This window comes from Dasypus novemcinctus, chromosome 2, assembly GCF_030445035.2.
Source record: "Dasypus novemcinctus isolate mDasNov1 chromosome 2, mDasNov1.1.hap2, whole genome shotgun sequence".
Taxonomy (NCBI): Eukaryota; Metazoa; Chordata; class Mammalia; order Cingulata; family Dasypodidae; genus Dasypus; species Dasypus novemcinctus.
The window spans coordinates 140,409,811-140,424,878 of NC_080674.1; the positions used below are offsets into that span (position 1 = coordinate 140,409,811).

General features: G+C 37.4%; 1 protein-coding gene across 5 annotated transcripts in view; it reads left to right on the plus strand.

The window, feature by feature from the left end:
• HSPA4 (heat shock protein family A (Hsp70) member 4) overlaps positions 1-14,102 on the plus strand; it is a 57,753-nt gene extending 43,651 nt beyond the window's left edge. For 3 of the 5 annotated variants that reach the window (XM_004456482.5, XM_071210005.1, XM_071210007.1), the window contains 10 exons: positions 226-332; positions 743-876; positions 1,831-2,012; positions 3,453-3,542; positions 6,795-6,947; positions 7,691-7,816; positions 8,685-8,792; positions 10,228-10,347; positions 11,566-11,727; positions 11,903-14,102. In XM_004456482.5, coding sequence (XP_004456539.1) covers positions 226-332; positions 743-876; positions 1,831-2,012; positions 3,453-3,542; positions 6,795-6,947; positions 7,691-7,816; positions 8,685-8,792; positions 10,228-10,347; positions 11,566-11,727; positions 11,903-12,106 — 1,386 coding nt within the window. In that variant the 3' untranslated portion in view covers positions 12,107-14,102. The remainder of the gene's footprint in view (positions 1-225; positions 333-742; positions 877-1,830; positions 2,013-3,452; positions 3,543-6,794; positions 6,948-7,690; positions 7,817-8,684; positions 8,793-10,227; positions 10,348-11,565; positions 11,728-11,902) is intronic. The other 2 variants (XM_004456481.4, XM_071210008.1) reach the window with 1 other exon arrangement.
• The last annotated feature ends 966 nt before the right edge of the window (positions 14,103-15,068 follow it).

Genomic DNA, 15,068 nt, shown 5'->3' on the forward strand with positions numbered 1-15,068 from the left:
AAAGGTTGGAGGTTAATAGAAAACTATAAGGACTAACTAGGTTGTATATATGTAATTGGACAAATGATAGAATTTTGTAAAATTGTTTATTCATGCACCATTAAATTATTGTAAATATTTAAAGGAATTGATAGTGGTCATTTGAAGTCATTATAGCTATGATGATACTATCAGCTATAATGATACTGTGTGTCAAATGAGATTTTTAAAAAACTATTTTTCTAGTGTGCAATCTTGTCGCCTGCATTCAAAGTCAGAGAATTTTCTATTGCTGATGTGGTTCCATATCCAATATCTCTGAGATGGAATTCTCCAGCTGAAGAAGGGTCAAGGTAATATATTTGTTTTAATTGTTTTTATACTTAAGGTTAGTAACTCAGTATTACGTATGAGTAATGTATGACCTTCCCTATCAACTTTTATGAGTCTGTAACATTTTCTTAGAGTCCATGAAGAGAAGTGATGACTTATTTTAGTCATCAGAATAAATGTATTTGTGTCCTTATTCATTATGCTGTACCTGGTGCTTCTGAAATTGTTGATGCCTAATTTTTATGTGCTCGTTCAAGTATGTTCCTTTTCTACTGACTTTATATATGTAAATTCTCAGAAACAACCTGAAAATGATAGTTTTCAGAAGGAGGAGAAATTAGAATTATACAATAATTAAAAACTTAGAGTACATGGGTGAAATGTTAGGAATATCCTGAGTTTTTGTGTTTTGTCTTTATTCCCTGTTCAGTGACTGTGAAGTCTTCCCAAGAAATCATGCTGCTCCTTTCTCTAAAGTCCTCACATTTTATAGAAGGGAACCTTTTACTCTTGAGGCCTATTACAGCTCTCCTCAGGATTTGCCCTATCCAGATCCTGCTATAGGTAAGTAAAAAGTTGGAAGTTTAAAAAGAGAGGCTTATAAATTCTTGGAGAACTGGTATAATAGAGCAGTTACACTATTTTTAAATTTAGGCATTTTAGGTCAGAAAAGAAAACCTCTTCCAGTCTTGTTAACTAGGTGCAGAACCAGCCAGCTAGTCTTTTCATTTAATGCACATTGTGCCTCTACCTTGTGCATAATGGGAGTTTGGCATACAATTATAAGATGTATACAGAAAATCACTAGGAATGTTTGATGCAGCAGCAATACAGTGTAGGTTTCATTGCCATTTTGACTGGAGTCTGTTATATTTATAGACTCTGGGAAACTTATAATCTGGAAATAATACCAGCTGTGAAGAGAGAAACTAGAGCCATAAGGTAATGAGAGACCTAGAATACATGGGTAAAAGTATTAGGAAGATCTTGAATGGCATTTAGAAGCTGTGGAACGTTAGCTTACTCTGTTTCCTCATTTATAAAATAGGAATAGTGTTGATAATTCTGCAGAACTGTGTGATTTCAAAAACGTAGATTAAATAAAAACACCCTGGTATAGTAACTGGATATAAAAATGGCAATTTCTCGACAAATGACAGACATAGTATAGAATCATTGGGGGATTTTCAGTAAAAGAGAATGTGACAAATCTGTTTAGGGACTTATCTGACAGCATAAAAAGATGAGTTAGAATAAGAAAAGACTGGAGGAAGAGAAAAAATTAGGAGATATTTGAGTTCCTAATTGGGAGAGAATAATAAGAGTTGGATAAGATGTGAAGGAAGAGGGAGAAATCCATAAATAAGATGCTGAGGATACCCACTTTGTTTATTGGAAGTGTCATGTTACTGATTTGTTATTGAGAAACGGACATAATCTGGCATTGTGGGCATATATTAATATTTGAATTCATCCTCTTTAGATTTATGTGTTTTCTTTTGTCTCTCATGTTTATAGCTCAGTTTTCAGTTCAGAAAGTCACCCCCCAGTCTGATGGCTCCAGTTCAAAAGTAAAAGTCAAGGTTCGAGTAAATGTACATGGCATTTTCAGTGTGTCCAGTGCATCCCTAGTGGAAGTGCACAAGTCTGAGGAAAATGAGGAACCGATGGAAACAGATCAAAATGCAAAGGAAGAAGAGGTAATCTTAGGCATTCTATACCATTTATGATGGCCCAGGAATTACTTGTCTAGAAATTCTCATAAGAAGACTGGGTAACAGGGAGAAATAATGTGATCGAACCACTATAAGTGGGGCTTGCGCATGTCCTCTTCCTCTTCCCCTAGCCTGGGTGATCTAGCAGAAAATTATATACAGGATTTGTATTTGACTTGCCTCAGTGGACTTCCCAACCATGCACTTATCAACCTGAGTTATTCTTTTTTTTTTTTTTTTTAAGATTTATTTTATTTATTTTTCTCCCCTTCTCCCCTTCTCCCCTGCTGTTTGCTTGCTGTGTTTTTCTGTGCCGGCTTGCACTCTTGGTGGCACTGGGAAACTGTGTCTCTTTTTTGTTATGTCATCTTGCTGTGTCAGCTTTCCATGTGTGTGATGCCACTCCTGGGCGAGCGGCACTTTTTTCACGTGGGGTGGCTCACCTTGCGGGGCACACTCCTTGCGTGTAGGGCACCCCCACGTGGGGGACACCCCTACGTGACACAGCACTCCTTGCATGTGTGTGGATCAGCTCACCACACGGGTCAAGGGGCCTGGGGATCGAACCCTGGACCCTCCCATGTGGTGGATGGACATTCTATCAGCCGAGCCATATCTGCTTCCCATGAGTTATTCTTGATTCTTTCTGGTTATTGAAGAATGTTGTGATTTCAGTTGGTGGGTTATTTGTACAAGTAGAGTGATGTTACACATTTGATGGAGTCATACTTTTGGTCTTATCCTCTATGGTGCATCAGAATCACCTGGAGAGCTTTATAAAAATGACAGCATCCCCATCCCCACCCTATCCCACCCAACTGCAGGAGATTTTATTTGACTTGGTTTTTTGAGTGGTCACCCAGATGTCATTAGTTTTAAAAGCCTCTCAGGTCATTATAATGTGCTACAGGCTTTGGGAATCATAGTTTCAGAATTACCATGAACTTCTCTTTTTCATTTTTTTGTCAGGTTTTGCTCTTTTAACAGAATTCTTAAGGTGTTCACTTCCCCTTGTACAGGCTTTGGGTTTACTTTTCAGGATGAAAAGGCTGATTTAAGAACTGCTTGGAAAATAATAGGCTTTTCTGAGAAATTTCATGAGGAAGCTTGGTGAAATTCATATTCTCTTCAGCTTAGATTGTATAGATTAGGTACTGATAAGTACTTCATGGTTTACAAAGCAATTCCATAGTCAGTCTTCTTTATGTAAGGGTCTAGTGTTGTCTCCACATAACACATGTATTAAGAGGTACACTCCTCCTGCCCTAGGTAATATATATGGCATAGCTAGGGTTTGAATGCAGGTCTTCTGATGGCTGGTAAATTCAGCAAGAATTCATATCATATGATTTTGCCAGTGTGATGAAGGCTGCTTAAGTCTTTGACTAGCATTTTCTAGTGTGATCTGTTCCCCTTCTGCACCAGAAGATGCAGGTGGACCAGGAGGAATCACATGTTGAAGAGCAGCAGCAACAAACATCAGCAGAAAATAAGACAGAGTCTGAAGAAATGGAGGTATGGGTTGCATTTTAGATTTTTTATCTTTTTCTTGAAACATAGATACTGTTTTAAATATAAATAATGTATTTAAATACATATTGCAAGTAATGTAAATAATATATTTATTCCTGAGTATTTAAAGGAATATATGATATATATATATATTTTTATTTATTTTTAAAAATTACATTCAAAAAATATGAGGTCCCATTCAACCCCACCGCCCCCACCCCCCACTCCCCACTCCCCCCACAGCAACACTCTCTCCCATCATCGTGAGACATCCATTGCACCCAGTAAGTACATCTCTGAGCATCACTACACCCTGTAGTCAATGGTCCACATCATAGCCCACACTCTCCCACGTTCCATCCAGTGGGCCCTGGGGGGATCTACAATGTCCCGTAATTGTCCATGAAGCACCACCCAGGACATCTCCTCATCCCGAAAACGCCTCCACATCTCATCTCTTCCTCCCATTCCCCAAACCCGGCAGCCACCATGGCTACCCTTCCCACACCCATTCCACATTTTCTCTGTGGACATTGGATTGGTTGTGTCCATTGCACATCTATGTCAAGTGGGGGCTTAGATTCCACATGGATACTGGATGCACTCCTCCTGCTTTCAGTTGTAGACACTCTAGGCTCCATGGTGTGGTGGTTGACCTTCAACTCGATGTTAGCTGAGTGGGGTAAGTCCAATAAATCAAAGTGTAGGAGCTGAAGTCTTTTGAGGCTCTGGGCCTGGGTGTCATATTATCAGTCCAGAGATTCAAATCCCCTAAATATATCTAAAACCCCAGCACCAACTACAATTCCAATAAAGTAGCATGCAAGTCTTGTGAAAAGAGATCCCCTCTGAGTCCAATTCCATCACGCAGAAACACCAGCTCCAAAGAAGGGCCATTCGCCATGGCAGTGAACCGCATCTGCCATGACCATAGAACCCGTGGGTCTCTTTATTCCTCAAAAGAACCAATACCTGGGGTTGTGTCTACTTTATCTGTCTCTCAGACTCTGCTCAGTTGTGCATAAGGGGATTCCTTCTGACAACCTCCAGACTCTTTTAGAGACTCATAGCCTTATATTCTCATTTCTTCTTTCCATTTCCCCCTTACATTAGGTCAAACAGCATTTTGAAGTCATGTTATTATATGTAGACAGGGATATTTTGCTGATCTGTGTTGAACCTTTAATTCAAGGTCCTTTTCTAGTTGCATCTTCAGCTGGTATGTGGTAGTGATCCCTCGGTGCCAGGGAGGCTCATCCCCGGGTGTCATGTCCCATGCTGGGGGGAATGCACTGCTGAGTTTAGCTGTGAGAGTGGCCACATTTGAGTAACATGAAGGCTGTCAGGAGGAAACTCCCAGGCACAGTGCTACTCTAGGCCTTATTCTTATTGCAGGTGTATAGGCTCAAAAGCATAGCCATTAGTATCAGGAGCCCACTGTTCCTTTGCAGCCTATTTTTTAATTCTAAGTGTTGAGTTTTCGTATTTTCATGTTTAAATTTGATTTCAGTGTTGAAAACACCGTTTCTTTACTTATGAAATTACAAATGTATAATCTCACCCTCTTAGGTATTTTTACTATTTTTAAGTTTGGCAGATCCTTAAGATGACCTAATGTTATCCATTTTCATATCAGTTAACAAATTTAAGTTGCTTCATTTTAGCTGTGCAGGTAGTCTTAAAATAAATACAAGAAATCTTTATCACAGATCCTTTATTCTTACTATAGGCCTTTTCCAAGATGGAAAAACCCTTCATTTTATTGGGTGGGTTGGGGGTAGCAATGGGAGAAAGACGTCCTTTGCTTTCCTGTATGTTTGTGAAGCTGGGGAAGAGAAAAAAATGTCCACTCTCCATCCTTGGAGCTGTGGGAAGTTTCAGAGGGTTTCTTACTTACGCTCCTATGGGATGACTCAGGAACTGAAGTGCCATTCTTAATATTGTTTCTATGGGAAACGAATAAAAATGGTACATAGGTTTTTAGCAACTGACTTAAATTACTTGGATAGAGATGGGGAAATGACATTGAATTCTAGCTTTCATCAGAACAAATTTTTTGTTGTTGGTGGTGTAGATATTAAATTACAAGGTCAATTTGACAGACTCAGATACAGTTCTTAAGAAAGATATGATTAGTTACAAATTGTCAGTTTGTAGAACAAATTGAATTCCATAATGAATTCAAAAGTTAAAAGTAAAAAAAGTAAAAAGGATGGTGGTGATGGTAGCACAACATTGTGAATGTAATTAACAGTACTGAGTTATATATTTGAATATAGTTAAAAGGGGAAATTTTAGATAGTATTTATGTTACCCGAACATACATACAAACACACAAAATCACGGAACTGTGCAATGCATGAATCGTAAGTTAAACCATGGACTATAGTTAATAGTTCATTTATAAAAATGTGCTTTTATCAATTGTAACAAATGTACCATACCAGTGTAAGGTGTTAATAGAGTGATATATGGGAACCATACCAGTGTAAGGTGTTAATAGAGTGATATATGGGAACCCTTGTGTTTTAGGCATGATTGTTTTATAAACTTCATAGCTTCTCTATTAAAAAAAAAAGATATAAATACCTCACAGTGAATATTTTCCTGAACTGTGGGTTAGGGAAGGGTCTTCAGGGAATAAAAGCAGTTAAAGAAAAGAAGAATGGGTTAAACAATAAAAAGAAAAAAAACTAGGAGAGTCAATCACTTGGGGGTAAATTTCACTAAAATCTGTAAGAGAACAATGGATAAAATATGAATGACTAGGTAATTTGAAAAAGTGAGTATAGTTTATATGTGTTTGCAAAAAGGTATAACATCAAAGAAATCATAGAAAAATAACAGATGATGTTAAATGAATTCCCACTGCTGGCTCTGATGCAGTGGAATGGGTTCTCTCCTGCAAGATGTCAGTAGCCAGAAACATTCTGGAAATCACGTTAGACAATAGGTTGACAATGCATCAAAATGTTATATTCTTACCCCACTAATTTCATGTGCATATGTATATACTTAGATACGAGTGAGAGAAAATAGGAGAACATTAAATAGTGATTATATGTTGACAGTGGCATGGGAGAGTTTTTGATCTATATATTTTTCATTTCTCAGATATTATAAAATATAGGTTATTTAGATCATCATAAAACATAAAACAAATGAAGTTATTAAAAAATAGCTTTAAAACATCTTCCATTTGGAAGTTTAAGACAGTCTGTAGGTGTTTATTATTAATGATTTCTTTTATTTTAGACTTCTCAAGCTGGATCAAAGGACAAAAAGATGGACCAACCACCTCAAGCCAAGAAGGCAAAAGTGAAGACCAGTACAGTGGACCTGCCAATTGAGAATCAGCTATTATGGCAGATAGACAGAGAAATGCTCAACTTGTATATTGAAAATGAGGTGGTTGTTTAAAGTCATTTTAGAATAATAACTTCACAAATTAATGTGACAGTAGTGTTGAGATGCTTTCTTTGGTGACCTTGATGCACTTTTGGTTGTTTGAATTTTGAGAAAATAATTTAGAATTTTGGGTTCTGCAAAGGCAAGTTTAAATAGTTGATCCCAAATCCTTTTATGGTGATCCTATATATTGCTAGAAGCTTTGTTCTGAGATTTTTGGCTGTCTTTGGTTTAGTTGGAGGTATTGGTCATGCCTTGATGTGTATGTTTGTTCACCGGAGATTGAGATGTTTAAGGTGATGGTCTGAGGGAGTTTATCAGTAGAAGAAATCATGTAGTATTAATAGTAGCGCCTTTCAGCTTGGTTCCTTCCCCCATTGCTATTGAATGTATAAATATAGTAACTCCTGTTACCTTGATTGATGCATGGCTTGGGAACCTGGAACACATTTATTGATTTATTGCAGTTTTATTAATTCACTAGGTCTTAAACTAAGATAGTTGCGTTTTATGAAATCTTTAGCATTTATATTATATAAATAAATTTTCTTTTTCTTGGTATCTCATTATAAGCATAATACATCAGAGTATAACGTCTTGTGACATGAACCATTAGTTTCCTAGAGTTCTTTCTTTTTAAATTCTTGTCCGTATGTTTGCATTTATTTCTGCATTTTGATACTTAGTATTTAGTACTTAAGAGGAATTCATCTCAGTTGTCCTCATATCTTAACTGTTCTCAGGGTAAGATGATCATGCAGGATAAACTGGAGAAGGAGAGGAACGATGCTAAGAATGCAGTGGAAGAATATGTTTATGAAATGAGAGACAAACTTAGTGGTGAATATGAGAAGTTTGTGAGTGAAGATGTAAGTATGTGCCATGGTGTGCCTGCATGTTATATGTCTTCTGGGAGTATCTTTAAATGTGTAGAAGGAAGTCCATGTTTGTATGTATACAGTGAAAAATAAGTAACATAAAATTTGCCATTTTAATCAATTTTTAGGCATACAATTCAGTGGCATTAGTTTATATTTACAGTGTTGTAGTACTCTCGACACCATCCATTACCAAAACTGTTTCATCACCCAAAATAGAAACTCTTCACTCATTAAGCAATAACTCCTATAACCTGGTAACCTCTAATCTATTTTATGTATCTTTGAATTTGCTTATTAATATTGATATGTGTCTTTTGTGTCTAGCTTCTTTGGCCTAGCATAATGTTGTCTAGCTTCTTTGGCCTAGCATAATGTTTTAAAGGTTTATCCGTGTTGAAGCTTCTACAGAACTTCATTTTTTTTTTTTGAGGTACATGGGCTGCGGATTGAACCCAGGACCTCAAATGTGGGAAACCAGTGCTCAACCACTGAGCCACATTGGCTCCCCTGAGTTGGTTTTTTCCATTTATTTGCTTTGTTGTTTGTCTTTTTGTTTTTAGGAAACATCGGGAACTGAACCTGGTACCTCCTGTGTGGGAAGCAGGCACTCAACCGATTGAGCCGTGTTTGCTCCCCAAGAATATTATTCTTTTTTATGGCTTTTTATGGTCCATTTTGTGTACATAGCCACATTTTGTTTTTCCACTCATCTGTTTTTAGACGCTTGGGTTGCTTCCATCCCTCTATTTTAATTCAAATCCCAAATGTGTATGTCATTGCAGTCTGTGCTGTGACTCCATTAGTGAGTCAGCTCAGCTGATTTTTGATTCACCTAATTAGAAAATTTTATTTTTAGGATCGTAACAATTTTACTTTGAAACTAGAAGATACTGAAAATTGGTTATATGAGGATGGAGAAGACCAGCCAAAGCAAGTTTATGTTGATAAATTGGCTGAATTAAAAGTAAGTGGCTTTTGAGAGTAGAGGTAACCTGAACCATTATTGTAGCTCTCAAAGGGAGTAGAGTAGCTTAAAATTGGGAGGAATTCTTACGCCAAATCTTCTTGTTAAGAAGGCAGGCTAAAAATTAGGTTTGAAGGACTATGCCCTTTATGTCTTAGGCCTGTTATCTTTCCAACTTTCAGAACCTAGTAATTTTTTTTTTTTTAAACTGTGTTTAGGCTTAAATATTTCACCAAATTGGAGATTGAGTACATTCTTGATGAGGAGAGACACAAAGACTAGCAAGATGTAGTCCATTCCCTCAAAGTCAACCACACTGTATATATAGCGGTGGGGTCACTAAATGTTAGGATTAAAAATGCAGAGAGTTACCTAAAGTTGATGTTTTTTGTTTTTGAATAATTTTAGATGCGTATGTACAAGAATTAATTTTTCACATTTCCCTTTAGTTTTCGGTCTGGGTTTCTTATGGAACTTGGCCATTGTGTTTGACCTTTTAAGTGGCCAGTGCCTGTACTTTCATGTCATTCTGGCAAGAACAGCAAAGTGCATTTTGCTTTTTATTATGGGCAGTGTTGAACATATATGACTTCTGGTCAGTTTTGTTTCATATCAATTCCCTCCCACTCCCAGTTATTTGAAACAGGTCTCATAGGTTATATTTAATCCATGAATATTTCAAGACGTATTTTAAAAAAAAAACACCTCAAGGTGTACCATTATCACACCTAAAAAATTCCTTAATATCACCATATTCTGTCAGTTCTCACATTCCAGATTTTTTGTAAATTATTACTTTTTTAGTTTGAATCATGATTCAGATAAGGACTATACATCTTATTGATATGTGTCTTAAATCTGTGCTGGCAGTTTTATCTCTCTTTTTTTTCTTTCTTCCATGATGAAACTGAATCATTTCTCCTATTCGATGTCCTGCTAGTCTGGATTTTGCAGATTTTTATCTCCATGGTGGTTAAACCATGTTACCCTGTATAATGGTAGTTAGGGAGATAATGGATAGTTACTCTTTATAATGATAGTTATATATGGAGGTTCCATCAGACTTGGGTTTCTTTTCTTATTATTTTTATCTTTTTAAATATTTACTTTTGACAAGTATACTTCCTATTTTGGGCTGCATATCTCTGTCAGAAGGCATCTGATTTTTGGTGGTGTTCACACCTATTTTGAGAACTAGGACTCTTCTCAGTTGAAATGGTTCCACATGTAACAATGTTAAGGGTACATACTCATATTTAGTCTGAGATGGAGAGCCTTAAATTTCCAGTGTACTGGGGAAAAATAATCAGATTGTAACACATGGAGATTAAATATACTTTAATCTATAATAATTCTTGATAATAGCAGAAAAAATACAACTCTGATAGTTTAAGCTGCCCTACCAGAAGTCTGTGCATTTTCTTTTCTGTTAAAGAATCTAGGTCAGCCTATTAAGATACGGTTCCAGGAATCTGAAGAAAGACCAAAATTATTTGAAGAACTAGGGAAACAAATCCAACAGTATATGAAAGTAATCACTTCTTTCAAAAACAAGGTATCTATTTTTCCTTTTTCCTACTCATGCAGGGTTTAGAGCCATCTTCAAATATTGTTTAACAATGTTGGTTTCATTTTGGACATTTATGTAATGTGTGTCTTATAGAACCTTAAGAACCCTAGGATTTCCTGCTTCTCTTTTATAAGTGGAAGTTGGAATTGACTAGTGTTGTTCAGTTTCCTTTTCATGCTATGAAATACTTCCTTAGCGTTTGACTTAACATGCTCTATCCTGGTCCTTCTAAAAGAACACATTAGACTTGCAATTTGGTTTGTTGTGCAGATGTAGGACTATCTCAAAAGTTAACTGATTACCAGTTTTTTGAGTACTAAGTGATGAACATTCCATAAATATATTATCTCAGTGAATCCATAGTACCCTTACGATGAAGGATGGTAATATCAACATTTATAAGTAACTTCTAATTTCTTTAAGCCTCAGTTTCCTTAAGCAAGATCCATGGTTACAATTTGGGAGGCTGAGATTTCAGCCTGAGGCCTGTCTCCAAAGTTCATTGTCCACTCTACCATATTCTAGTTTCTTCATTATTGTCAGTGTCAAACTTAGAGTGATAGACGGAACTTTTATTACTTTACATTTTTTTTTGAGGTACTGTTACTGGGGATTGAACCCAGGACATCCTTTGTGGGAAGTTGGCACTCAATCACTGAGTACATTGGCTCCCACAAGTTGGTTTCTTCGTTGGTTTGTTTTCAGGAGGAACTAGGGATTGAACCTGGGACCTCGTGCTTTTGGGAAGCTGACGCTCAACTACTTGAACTATATCTGTTCCCTGTATTACTTCAAAAATTTTTATTTTTGCAAGGCCTTGTTTTGAAAATTGTAGTCATTCTTGTTTTGGTTCTGAGCTAGCATGCTGAAACTTTGGTTTCTTAGCTAATGAAACATTTTTGTACTGTGAAAATAAGATTTCATGTGACGTGTGTGCACCTATTTTATACTGATAAAGCCTTTTAATTGCTGCTTTATTTTCTTGGCCTTTTCATCCGTTTCCTGAGTGTTTTAAAAATTGGGGTTACTTTTCCTTTTTTCTTGAATTTTTAAAGAAATTGGATATCTGTTTAGATTGTGAGGCTAAAGGGGCTTCAAGTTTTGAAAGATTGTAACTTTTGAAAGACAACAAAGACCTAAGCAATATTTGGGAAGGCAGAGTATCATCCTTTGATGCTCTTCTGAACTACTTACTGGTTGCAGGAGGACCAGTATGACCATTTGGATCCTGGTGACATTGTGAAAGTGGAGAAAAGCACAAATGAGGCTATGGAGTGGATGAATAACAAGCTGAATCTGCAGAACAAGCAGAGTCTGACCATGGATCCAGTTGTCAAGGCAAAAGAGATTGAAGCTAAAATTAAGGTATTCTTTTCTTGCAGTATTGTTGTTTTTTTAATTAATAGTAAAACTGGCATTTAGGAGGGAACTTCTATATTGTATCTTAGCTTTTGGATTGCGGGTGGATGGGAGAGGCTGGACTTAGTGTCTCATAAAATTAGTTAATTTATAAGAAACAACAGCTTTCTTACCATTCTAGGAGCTGACAAGTACCTGTGGCCCTATCATTTCGAAGCCCAAACCCAAAGTGGAACCTCCAAAAGAAGAGCAAAAAAATACAGAGCAGAATGGACCAGTGGATGGACAAGGAGACAGTCCAGGGCCTCAGGCTGCTGAGCAGGGTACAGACACAGCTGTACCTTCAGATTCAGACAAGAAACTTCCTGAAATGGACATTGATTGATTCTAACACTTGTTTATATTAAAACAGACTATTATAAAGCTTTAAGTTGTCAACTTTGTTCTAAATATCAACTAGAGCAAGCAAATACTGCAGATTTCTTAGCAGTTTTTAGGGATTTGGTGGGAGGGGATATAGGTAATGTATGGAACATTTTGACTTCTAAATAGCTAGATAAAGAAATTAAGTGCATTGTATCTTTTTTCTTAAGGTACTATTTAGAAGCCCAGTTAGTCTTACTGAGCATAAGCTTTTCACTCCTTTTATGTTTAATCATGCTTTTACAAAGATAGGTTTGCCTTGGAAAGCTGAGCTATAGCAAGAGCTCTAACTGCTATCAAACAGGCTTTTCATTATGACACAGATGGCAGGAGCTCTAATTGTGCTTCAAAAATCTGTTGTGGGAGGTTGCCACAAAGGCTCCTTGCCTGGTGCGGGTATGGGGTGGGTGTCCCTTTATTTTTAAGGGCTAGTGCATGGAGTGACATGGATTAACATAGCAGAGCAACAAAGCTTCTTCAAACTTTACCTCCACTTCCACCCCCATTTTTCCTCCCCAGTAAAAGAGCTCTCATTTACAGGATGCTGTGTGCTCCTCTTGGGAAATAGATCCTCTCACCTGGAGCAAGTCATTAACTGAGGCTGTTTTAAATACTTGGAAGCTCTTCCTGAAATTATTGTTCACTAATACTCCCAAGAGTCAAAAGTCTAAATAATTTTCTCTTCAGAAGGTTAGAATTAAGTAGAAGTATTGTTGGTTATAGGCATGGTATATTTAACGGAGCAATTGTTCCTTGTTAATGTGGCATAAAGATATTCTCTTGGCCTGCTTGTTCAGGTGGGAGATATTCTGTGTAAATTTGAGTTAGAGCTTCAACTCCTAGGACAAGAGTTAAAAGGTGTTTTTAGCCCCTACACAATTACTTGTGTGTTAAGTGTTAATATCTGTCATGAATCTGCCAATCTGTACATGTTAGCTAACAGATAAAACAAAAAAAAAACCCGATAACAACCAAAAACAAACCAGGATATACTGGATTGTACTGGATGAGTCTGAAATTAGTGTTTAAGAAACATGGTGCCTGATGTTAACACCTCGTTCTTACTGTGCAGCCAATTCAGGTGCATCAAAGCATTCCCTGGGACTGCTCTTTGGGGCAGTGTTGATATGAATGAGGCATGTTGGGCTTTTTGGAAAGGGAAGCCTGTTAACACCCGTAGTAGAGGCCAGAGCTGGTACCTGCCTTAGAAACTGTTATAAGCTTTGTTGGTTATGTTTTGGATCTTTGTAATAATTGATTTTCTGTATAACAGAGTTCCTCTCTGTTAATTTTAACCCATGTTGTTAGAAATAGGATACCTTGATTATTTAGAATATGTTTCTGTCCATCTCTATAACTGAAAAATTTTAGGGTGTTATAAGCTCTAAAGTGCTATTGAGAAGCAATGTTTAGAGAGGAGGAACTTGAAAGTGTATTTATGTTGGTAGGTAAGCATGCATGGAAGCCTCACAGCACCAAGACTTGCGCCCTGTCCTTAGGGCATCCTCATTTATTCTCTGTCATCTTTCAAGAGTTCCAGTTGGCCTGCTGTGAGGCCAATGGCTACTTTGAAGCGCTGACTGCAGGATTAAGCTAACTCTTATGCAACTGACTCAGTCTTTAATGGCCATTTCTTAAAAATTTGTGTGTGTGTGTTGGGGGCAAGTATGGGTGTTGGGATGGGGTGAATTTGAAATTTAAAGTTAAAACTAGAAATAAGATGATGTGGTCTGGTTGTTCTCTCTTCAGACAGGCTTTAAGACCAATTGGATTAACGTGGAGGCCAGGCCAGAGTGTATGAATATTGATGATTAAGTGCACACAAGCATTTATCCAGGTTGCTTTATCCAAATTGGTTTGCTAAAGCTCTGGGTCACATTCTTAAACTAAGAAAAAAATTCAGTAAACATGAAAGAAGTTTAGGAAAAACTAATAAAGAAACCTGTCTTACAATCAAAGGAATGGTTTCCTTAATTTCATAATGAAGGCTACTGTATGGTGTGTGTGTGTGCTTGTGTGTTTTCACTGAGAACTTTATTTCATGAGTAAGCCCTCTTAGCTAAATTCCAGTTAACATTTTGCAGAGACCTTCAGCTGGAGAAGAACCTTTGGGTGCCAAAAAGTTTTGCTTTTTCTCTACCTCTTTTAGTCTCCCTGGTTGAGTTTTGACCTTGTTCCTCTGATACAGGATGCCTCATCTTGCTCCTTGTGACTGGGCCTTATTTTGAAAATGTTGACAATCGCAGAAGGCAGGTTATGGCCATATAAAGGTAAGTGATGGGACTGATACTGTACAAGGCACAGGCTATAGCCTAGTTAGTGTTGGTTATAGCTGGTACTACTGTTTATGTGGTGTGTGTGCTTGAGAGAGTATATGTGGGGGTGGTGATGGGTGTTGAAAAAAGTTTGAAGTCGTTGGAAAAGATAAACTATAAGACATGGGTACTCCCGCCACCCTCACAGTATAGGTGCTCAGGCTGTGCTAGGCGGAGCTTAGTTGCCAGGGCCTACCAACAGGCCTGTTCCACCCGCTTTTAAGAAATATCTGTAATAAGTTTGGTTTCCTCATGGGCTTCTAGCTGTCCTTGGGAGAGAAGTAGAGCATAACTATTATATTTTATAAGGGTGCTGGGAACACTTGGAAAGAGGGTAACAGCCCTTTGTACCCAGGAAATTCTGAGTTTCAGTGGGGTTCATGAGGACTCAAGCATTTAGACTTAGATGACCCTTGAGATGCTATTCAAACATGAAAGTGGTTTTTATAGGGGTGCTGTCAGATGGTAGAAAGGGTTGATGGAGTGTTGAAACTGAGGTTCTGGTGTAGGGCTCTTTAGACTGTTTTCCTCCCTTTCCAAAGTTACTTAGGTCAGCACCCGTTTTTCCTACCCCATTCAGTGAGGTGGTTTCATGTATTTGTAATACAG